General features: G+C 30.5%; 1 protein-coding gene across 1 annotated transcript; it reads left to right on the top strand.

Annotated features, from left to right (window-relative positions):
- Positions 1-948: 948 nt before the first annotated feature.
- Positions 949-6,658, top strand: LOC127119770 (protein SAMBA). The gene is made up of 4 exons (XM_051050086.1): positions 949-983; positions 3,841-4,116; positions 5,190-5,303; positions 6,172-6,658. The coding sequence occupies exons 2-4, from the start codon at positions 3,960-3,962 to the stop codon at positions 6,231-6,233; spliced, it is 333 nt and encodes a 110-aa protein (XP_050906043.1). The 5' UTR covers positions 949-983; positions 3,841-3,959; the 3' UTR covers positions 6,234-6,658.
- The last annotated feature ends 4,102 nt before the right edge of the window (positions 6,659-10,760 follow it).

Raw genomic sequence — 10,760 nt, 5'->3', positions numbered from 1 at the left:
ATGCGCATATACTCGTCAAGACGCTTACAGTCATTTATCTGATGTGTACAAGGTCGTCACCGTCATGAATGTATATAATAAAAGCTTCTCGGTACTACCAATGGAGGAATACTGGTCTCCATACGAAGGTGATATAGTTTGGCACAACGACGAGATGCATAGAAAGAAAAAAGGAAGGTCAAACAGCAGACGTATCAGGACAGAAATGAATTCGACAGATAAAATGATAAGATTATGTAGTATCTATCGTCAACCAGGAGACAACAAGAACAACTGTCCCAATCGAGGAGCATCATCTGGGTCATAAGCTTTTTGTAACATTGTATTTTTGTAACCTTCAATCATTATATATCATAAAGTTTTTGTTACAACGGAGTTCACAACAAACATCAGTACAAAATAAGCTAATTAAAAACAGAAATATTTCTAACTGATTACAACAATCAAATTAATGTCATCTCGACCGAACATCATTTCCCTAACATCCTTATCAGTTTTCATTCGCACCCAACCAAAGATAATGTCGAGTCTCTCAATACTTCTAATTTTTTTCCCTTCTGGTATTTTCCCATCTAACCAACGAACCAGACCCTCTTCAATTGATCGAACGTAGTGATGTTCTAGAACAACATCAGCATCTGAGATTTGTCTCTCGCATAAATCATCTTTCTGTATCAGCGACGAACACCAAACATGATTGTCAAATGATGAAATGAGAATGTGGAACAATGATTCACACAACACATCTATTTATAACAAAAAAAATGCATTTTACATTGAGGCGTCAATTGACGTCTCCCTTGTAAAAATACACATGGGCACCTGCATTTTACTTTGAGAATTTTTTTGAAACGAATATTATTTTGGAAATTTCCTTAAAAAATTGGGTTATTTTCCTAAAAAATTCAAACACTTATATAAATAATTTAAAATCAAATGTTCAACGCCGTTGGTATATTCTCATGTAACGAAAGAAAATTTAGGGCTTGTTTGATTCAATTTCAATTTTTTGTTTTTAAAAACTGTTTTATAAATTAGTTTTAAGAATTGTTTTTAGGATGAAAACAAAATAAAAATTTATTTGAAAGTTTTGTTTTGTAAAACTATTTTAAGATGATAAAAGAAAAAACTTGTTTGGTTGATTTGTTTTTAAAAACTAATTCAAATATTGTTTGATTTTTATTTTTCTAAATGATAAAATATTATCTATATTAAATAGTTATTAAAAAAATATAAAATTATTTCACTAATTAATTAACCTAATTTATTTTTTTAATTTAAAATTTTAAACTATTATTTTACAATTGAGAAAATGGAAGATACATTGATAGTGTAAATTAATTTTTACACTTTCGATCATTAACGGTTATATCCCGCTAAATCATATTAATTTTTTTAAAATTATTTATATGATATAGCAAAATGATATATTTTTATTGAATGATCGTGTAATTGTTTTTTACTAGGTTAGTACATCTCCATTAATCTCTTTATAATTTATTTTAATTTGTTGTAAAATACTATTTACAAGTTAATTTTATTCCAATCATATCATTTGACTGTGTTTTGTTAATTTAATTTTCTTAAAAAAGATAAAATTTATAAATTATTATGTTACAATTTTACAAATTTTTATTTATTTTCTATAAGTTAAATATTTTTGAATGTAATTTCACGGAATGTTCATGTAAAAAACATAAACAATCACATAATGAATATATAAAAGAATGATAATTAAATTTTATTAAAAAATAAAAAGTAGATAAATATATAATGTACATGTTATAAACATGAAAAAATAAAAAGTAGATAAATATAAAATGTACATGTTATAAAGATGAATATATAAAAGATTCTGTAATAACTTTTGAATGAATTTTACCTTTTGTTGGAGTTTAAAAACAAATGCTTGTTTGGAATTAATGAATCATTTTATTACATTTAGCAAAATGTAGATACTAAGGGTCTGTTTGGATCTCTTCTCAATTTTAGTTTTTAAAATCTGTTTTACAAATCTATTTTGTAAATTTGTTTTTGAGAAAATAAAATAAAAAGAATCCATTTGGTTATTCAATTTTTGAAAACTGTTTTAAAAATTAAAAAGTGAAAAAATATATTTGATAGTATAATTTGTAAAAACTGTTTTTTTAAAATAGGACAATATGGCTTGTTTGATAATCTATATTTTAAAAATCTATTTTACTAAATAAAAATAATTGTGATATATTTTTTGAAAATATTAAAATTCAGCTAATATACATTTAAGTTTATTAAAATATTTTTAATAATTAATGATAAAATATACAATTCACTTAATGTATAAAAATTATATTTTAGTGTTGGTTTGAATATATATGCATAATTCATTTAATGTATAAAAATATACTATTCACTTAATGATGATTAATTAAAGAGAGAATAATTGAGACTGAGAATTTTAATTTTCATTAACAATATATGAGGATTAACAATAGATTGAGAGTGAAATATTACAATTAAAAAATCTTGCAAGTAATTACTATAATCCGATTAATGAAACCGTATTTTTTTTCCAGCTTACCTCAATTGAAAATTAAAAAGTAAAAGTGAAAATTGAAAATCAAAACATATTTTGATAGTTTCAGTTTTTTAGATTTTAAAACACTAAGGGTTTGTTTGACTCAATTTCAACTTTTTGTTTTTAAAAACTGTTTTATAAATTAGTTTTAAGAATTGTTTTTAGGATGAAAGCAAAATAAAAATTTATTTGGAAGCTTTGTTTTGTAAAACTATTTTTGAGTTAATAAAAGAAAAAACTTGTTTGGTTGATTTGTTTTTAAAAACTAATTTAAATATTGTTTGATTTTTACTTTTAGAAATAGTGTGATTATAAGTAAATGATAAAATATTATATATATTAAAGAGTTATTAAAAAAAGTATAAAATTATTTCAGTAATTAATTAAACTAATTTATTTTTTTAATTTAAAATTTTAAACAATTATTTTGCAATTGAGAAAATGGATGATACGTTGATAGTGTAAATTAATTTTACACTTTCGATCAATAACGATTATATCTTACTAAATAATATTAATTTTTTTTAAAATTATTTATATGATATAGCAAAATGATATATTTTTATTGAATGATCGTGTAAATTGTTTTTACTAGGTTAGTACATCTCCAAAAATCTCTTTATAATTTATTTTAATTTATTGTAAAATACTATTTGCAAATTAATTTTATTCCAATCATATCATTTTCTTAAAAGAGATAAAATTTACAAATTATTATCTTACGATTTTACAAATTTTCATTTGTTTTCTATAAGTTAAATATTTTTTAATGTAATTTTACGGAATGTTCATGTAAAAATATAAACAATCACATAATGAATACATAAAAGAATGATAACTAAATTTTATTAAAAAATAAAAAGTAGATAAATATATAATGTATATGTTATAAACATGAAAATATCCGACCAATTAAAATGTGTTCTCTTGTGCAAACGTAATATTTTTTATTTGTTGAGTTTTTCCGATACAAATAATTATCTTACGCATATGAGTATAACAAAAACATATTTTCTATTCTAAATTCATATTTAAGAAATCAACGTAATTACTATTAATAATAAAAATTTATAAATTTTTCATGTATTTTCAGTTTTTGTGTTTTAAAAATTCAAAAGTAAAACAGCTTTTAGTAGTTTTGGTTTTTTAGTTTTTAAAATTAGAAAACAAAAACAATTTTCAAAACCACTTTTTTAAAAACTATTTATCAAATAAATTTTTAATTTTTAAATTTTCAAAAATTAAAAAACTGTTTTTAAAAAGGAAATCAAACATGCCCTTAGTATTTCAAATTTGTTACTTTCTGTTACCCATATCGTCGAACGCTTGATAGGCGCTTGTTGTTGTTGTAGTGTTCGATTCTACTGACAGTGTAAGATATTCAGATTCAGAATAACGAACAATGAATAGTTCATCTCCGGCCCATTCATCGATTTCCACCACGGCGGTTGTCGGCGGCGGTGTCGGAGGTATTAGCAACGCCGCCGTTTCCGTTGATGATTTTCATTTTCCTTATGATCACATCTCAACGGAAGAACGAAAAGATGAGGCCATGCTAGGTTACAGCTCTTCTCTTCACCAATCACATCTTTTATGTTATGCTTATGTGTTATTTTTTGTGGGCTTTATTCAATTCACTTGCTTTCTTGTCTATTTGGATTGATCTTCATTAAAAATTGAAACTTTGCGATTATCTCCAAATTGGTATTAATATGATGGTGTATCTCTACATTTGAAATGCTGTTTTATATTGACAAGAGGCTAGAAGTAACGAGAAAAGTTTTTATCGAATTTGGGTACTAACTAGAAGAGAGTGGTTGAATTGAGGATTTATTGTTTTAAACACCAATGTCAGTAATTAGTTATTAGTAATGTTTGTAGGAGATATGAATCATCCCCGATTCGTCCAACTTTTTTGTTCCTCTTCGTGTTATCAACTGCGGATTGTTATAACAGTTCTTCAAATTCTTTCTATGTTACAATGCTATAGCATCATTGACCGTTGTAGCCGTTATTTGACAGCACTTTATACTAAATTGTGAATCGCTGAACAATAGCAATTTGGTTAAATTCTGCTAAACTATACTAAATTGGGTTCCTCTCTCAAACCACCTAATCACCTGATCGCTCTTATGATACTATATTATTTGTTATGGTGAAATTCATGGATGGCTCTCTTTCAGGCCATTTAGGTTTTGTCTGGGAGTTTCAATGTAAAGGGAAAGCAAAGGTTTAAGGGGAACAAAGGAGAAGGAAAAGGAAGACTTTAACCTTGAGGAGTTTTCTGAAAAATTATTGTTAGCAGCTACTTGAGTTTAAGCGTTCAATACAGATTAGTTGTTTCTTGATGTTCTTAGTTTGGGTTTCTCAGCTTTGAACTATTATTATGTTATGTAACCTTAAAATTCTGTTTTGGATATAGCTCATATTTTTGAATTGTCTTGTGTGTTGAATACACTATGCCATATCATGGTTACTTAACAATGTAGGACGAAGATTAGTTTTTTGTTTGAGGTTCTATGGTAGCATTTATGTGGGTTTGGAACCAAATCATAATGTATTTGTTTGTCTGGTCTTCCTCTATTTGCCCATATCATGTGTATTTATACATTCTAATATCCTATTTTTGCAGTGCTAAAATCGGATCTTATGGCTGCACTTGACAAGGAGGTTAAATCCTTGGATGAAGATAACTGGAAGTTTGAAGGACCTCGTTCTCGAATCCACCGCGTGTCACGTCGAGGCGGTTAGTATATATCAATTGGTCAACTGCCTTATTGTTGTATCTTAAATATCTCCTGGGTTGTTATTAAAAAAAAACTTCAATGTTCCTTAAACAGTTTACAGCATTATTTTGATGCATTTTGTTTCCACTGATTTAAACATGAGACACTAAATCTTACATGATTCTGGCATTAAGCTAATTGATGCTATTTATTTTAGTCCTTGCTCATAACCAAATATTTAATGGTGTTGAAACTAAACGAACGTATTCTAAATGTGGTCGAAAAACTATATATGGCGTGCACTTTTTATCATATTTATGCAGTTTCTCATTGGTATGATACTATGATAGTAAAACTAAACATATAGTATTCTATGAATCATAAGTCAAATTTGACAATTATCAACTCTAGTATCTTTCCTAAACACTTACTGTTTTGTCACGTGTTTCTATTTTGCTGCTTATTTCTTCACTGCCTTCCTAATCTATGAACAAACAAAACTCAACTCGGTGCCTTTGGTTGTGCCATTTTAATTGTTATTTCATCTAATCTAATGAAAAATTCACCTTGGTACATAGTTGAAATCTAGTTTGGTCAAGCAAGCCACGAGATCTCTAGGCATTAATTTTTCCATGGAGAAAAGTAAAAATGGCTCAAGGATGTTATTCTACCTGTACTGTCATATTTAGTAAGCTTCCAGTGCGGTTCACATGTATACCCGTTCGACATGAATAGAATGATACAAAATTGAGTATAACTCTTTTTATGGTCATCACATTATGGTTTCTTTGACTTGTCTCTTAGATTAGACTGACATGTTCTTTCTTTACATTGACCTTGGAGGCCTGAAACACTTTAGCTTTGTTTCTTCTGAATGTTTTGGTGCAGGTGGTCATCTCCATAGGCCCACAGAAATTTCAAAGAATTGGAGTTTAGCCCCACCAAAATAGTTAGACTCTGTTACATCGAAGTACCAGGCCTCTGTTTAATTATCAAGTAATTATGGTTATGTTCTACAGATAAAAGTTATTAGGCTGCATTGATAGAAAGCATTGCGGTTATGCTACAACTTCTGGTGATATATATAGTTCTGGAAGAACATGATGAAGTGAAGATTGTTTTTGTAAAGATGTTGTGTCCTTTATTGTTTGCAGTATCATTGCTTCAGTTTTGAGAGATCAGTGATTAATTGCTCTTGATTGTTCCAAATTTATGTATTTTAATGTAGCGAGAATCATTAAAAACCTGAGATAAGTTAAAGTGTTGGTTGGTTTGTATTTTTATATTTAATCTGTTTATTTTTTGACAGGATAATAATCTGTTTATAAACATTTGAGTACTCCATGATATATTCATTTGATATGTATATTTCTAATGATAGTTGTTTGGTATTAATAAAAGAAACAAAAACTGACGTGGGAATGTTTGTTTAACCCTTCCAACACACTCTTAGCCAAGACAAGAACTTCTTCAGGAAGCCTGTGATGTTACAATATTTCATGCAATGATCCTCCTTTCATATATTCCATAACAAAACTAAGGTCACCAGACACGCTTTTAGTCTGAAGTGTGTGGCAAAAAACGACCTTTTAGCCTATTCCACCATTTCAATGCATATAAGCAATTATTCTTCTTGTGATGAACTTTATAGGCTATTCCACCATTTCCATGACCAAGTACTGCTACTTTCTCAAAGTCTGAGAGGCTTCTAATGCCAAGAGAAGATGGTGATGAAATCAATGATGCCCATCATCTGCTCATCCTCTTTCGGTGTTAAATCGGCGACCAATTTAGTATATTCAATTGCAAAGATCTGTCTTTGAAGGTATAAATAGGGAGATTACAAATTTATATAAAAATAATAATAATTGAGTTGTCTAGAGACCACTTCTATATTTTATTCTTCAACAATAACTTATATAAATAGAGAGATTAGATATATTCTAAAAAAATATTAATATACTAAATTATTAAACATAATAAATAAATAAATAAATAAATAAATAAATAAATAGGAAAAATATATTTACTTTAACACCTCTCAAATTGGTACACAGATATTTGTCATGTCGAATTTCCTTACAAAATGTTCAAATGTGGGGCTAGGTTAATTTTTGGTAAAGATGTCTACGGTCTTTGTTGACTTAGAAGTTACAAATGATAGACATATGAGATCGGTATCTAATTTCTCTTTTATAAAGTGATGGTCTATCTCAACATGTTTGATCATGTCACGTTGAATTGGATTATGAGACATGTTGATGGTTGCTTTACTGTTAGAGGATAATTTTAGCAAAAGTTCAATCTTTACTTTCAGTTCTTCTAAAATTCTATAGATCCATAGTTCTTCATAAATACCTTGAGCCATAACTCTAAATCTGACTTCTGCACTACTTCTTGCTATCCGTCTTTATTTAAATACAATATTCAGAGGTATGTCTTTGATTTGTTATTGATCCTCTCCAATCAACATCCATGAATATAGAGACATTCTTTTCATTAGTCTTCTTTAAAAAAACATCATTTTCTAGATTAGTTTTTAGAAACCATAAGATTTTGTAAACAAACTCAAGATGTTCCTTAAAAGGAGAATGCTTTAATTGACTTATCACACTAAGTTGGAAGGCAATGTCCGATATGGTATGAGATAAATAAATTAGTTTACCAACCAATCGTTGATACATATGATCCGTAGGTCGACACATAGAAGAATTTTTGTGCCTATGTGTTGACACATACGACTTACAGATCAGCACGGGTGATGCGTTTTTAAAGCCTGTACTTTCTGACTCATGTGCCGCTTGCATGCGTCGACTCATGACCTTCATAGGTCGACACATGACATTTATAGGTCGACCATCTAAAAAATTAGGTTTTTGACCATCTAAACACTCTCAAATGCCCCAAAAACTCATACCACGAAAACCCATCAATTACAACTCATGTTTCTATGGTTATAGCTTCTTACTTCATCATCTTACTCATAATTTTCAAGACTCAACATCATGTTACCACACATCATCACACATCATCATCTTTAATTCATCAAGAACACAATCCAGGTTAAAAATCTTCAAAACATCAATCAATGGCATATCATGATCAACAACATCAAAATAGAATATACACACATATAATACACAAATTTCACCCTAATTCATCATACAATCAAAAGTGATAATACAACATCAGAATTTAGGTCTATAAATACTCAATCCTAAAGAGGTTAAGGGTTCCTCCATCTACCTCATATGTTCTAACACCCATTAAATAAGCACATATCTCCCCTTACCTGATTTCCAAGAGTTTTTCAAACTTAAGCCTTTGCTCTTCCTCTTTGCCTCTTTTGATCCAACTCCTAAAAACACGTTATGACTCTCTAGGTTTCCAATTCTCTATTTTGTTCCAAGACTTCTTTCCTTCCAAAATATACTCTTCCTATAATAACCTCCAACTTACCATTGTATTCCCCATTATACCCTTCATATCTTCCTTATTCCCAACCTAGCCCCTACTGCTTCTACACATCTAATTTCCTTATCATTTTAATTATAAATATAAATATTATTCTAAAATTCCTTAAAACTCTTAATAATTCTAAACACCAATGCATAACTCATACTATCCATATACCTTTATCTTAAGGACATTTACCCCATAACTACATCATAAACAATTTGACAGGACAATCAATTCGAATAAATCTTAAATAACTCGATTAAATCAAATAATTGAACTCGGGATGTTACAACTCTCCCCTACTTAGAAGAATTTTCTCCCTCGAAAATTACCTGAAGAAAATAGAGTTGGATACGACTCTCTCATCTGACTCTCCATCTCCCAAGTTATGCTCCCACCAACCGGTACTCCCCACACTACCTTCACCAAGGCAATTTCCTTACCACACAACTGCTTCATTTCCCGATCCTCTATCTCCATGGGTGACGTCTCCACAATCAGGTTCTCTCTCACTTGTATATTGTCCATTTGGATCACATGAGATGGATCCGGAATGTATCTCTTCAACTGAGACACATGAAACACATCATGAAGATTAGCAAGCGACGGTGGCAAGGAAATCCGATATGTCACCTCTCATATCCTCTGTAAGATCTGGTAAGGACCAATAATACGTAGTGCGAGCTTCCAAGACTTCAAAGCTCGACCAACACCGGTTACCGGGGTAACCCTCCAAAACACATGATCCCCCTTTTGGAACTCAAGTCATTTCCTCCTCTTATCATGGTAACTCTTTTGACGACTTTGTGAATCCTTCATCTTCTCTTGATTCGAATTGTTTTTTTCAGATGTCTGTTGCACAATCTCTGGTCCAATTACCACACTCTCACCAAATTTGTACCAACACATGGATGTCCTACACCTCCTGCCATACAACGCCTCGAACGAGGTCATCTCAATACTCGAATGGAAACTATTATTGTAAGTGAACTGAATCAACGACAAGTAGTTATCCCAAGCACTTCCTTGTTCTAGCACACAAGCCCTCAACAAATCCTCAAAGGATTAGATAGTCCTCTTTGTTTGCCCATCAATCTACGGGTGATAAGCGGAACTCAACTTCAGCTTAGTACCCAAGGTTTCTTGCAACCTCTGCCAAAACCTTGACGTGAACCTCAGATGTCTATCTGACACAATGCTTGACGGAATATCGTGCAAACTAACAATCTTCTCAACATACAACTCAACTAACTTCTGTAAGTTGTCATTGATCCTAATTTTTATGAAATGGGCTGACTCAGTCAGCCTAACCACAACCACCCAAATAGAATCACATTCTTTCGTCGTCCTTGGTAAATTTGTTACAAAATCCATGGAAAATGCTATCACACTTCCATTATGATATACTCAAAGGTTGCATCAGTCCTGACGGTCTCTGATGTTCAATCTTCGACTTCTGACAAGTCAAACAAGCATACACAAACCCATCTACTTCCTTTTTCATTCTTGCCCACCAAAATAATTTCTTTAAGTCCAGATACATCTTAGTGGCACCGGGGTGAATACTAAATCTACTTTTATGACCCTCCTATATAATACTCCTCTTATGCTCGAATACATCTGGAACAAAAACCCTGTCTCTGAACCTCATCACGCCATTTTCATCAATTTTGAAATTGTCACCTTTATTCTGGTTGATTGACATAAGTCGGTCAACCAGTCCCACATCGGTCTTCTGCCCCTCTATGATCTCTTTAAGTATGCCACTTGTCAGCTTCAACATACCCAGTTTCACACTATTAGAGGTTATACTAAACTTGTGTCTCTGAATTGCTCGAACAACTCTAGTTCTCGAACCATCAACATTGACATATGTAAGGATTTCCTGCTCAAAGTGTCAGTCACAACGTTAGCCTTACCCGGATGGTAACTTAAGTCAAAATCGTAATCTTTCAGAAACTGGAGCCACCTCCTCTATCTCATATTCAATTCCTTCTGATCAAACAAATATTTCAAAC

The sequence above is a fragment of the Lathyrus oleraceus genome, chromosome 2, assembly GCF_024323335.1.
Source record: "Lathyrus oleraceus cultivar Zhongwan6 chromosome 2, CAAS_Psat_ZW6_1.0, whole genome shotgun sequence".
Taxonomy (NCBI): domain Eukaryota; kingdom Viridiplantae; phylum Streptophyta; class Magnoliopsida; order Fabales; family Fabaceae; genus Lathyrus; species Lathyrus oleraceus.
This window is presented reverse-complemented; position numbering and strand designations above follow the sequence as displayed.

Excerpts from the sequence above, each read along its gene's own strand:
- LOC127119770 (XM_051050086.1), top strand. The coding sequence starts at position 3,960 with ATGAATAGTTCATCTCCGGCCCATTCATCGATTTCCACCACGGCGGTT. Across the intron at positions 4,117-5,189 it reads AAAAGATGAGGCCATGCTAG|TGCTAAAATCGGATCTTATG; the intron begins GTTACAGCTCTT and ends CTATTTTTGCAG. Across the intron at positions 5,304-6,171 it reads CCGCGTGTCACGTCGAGGCG|GTGGTCATCTCCATAGGCCC; the intron begins GTTAGTATATAT and ends GTTTTGGTGCAG.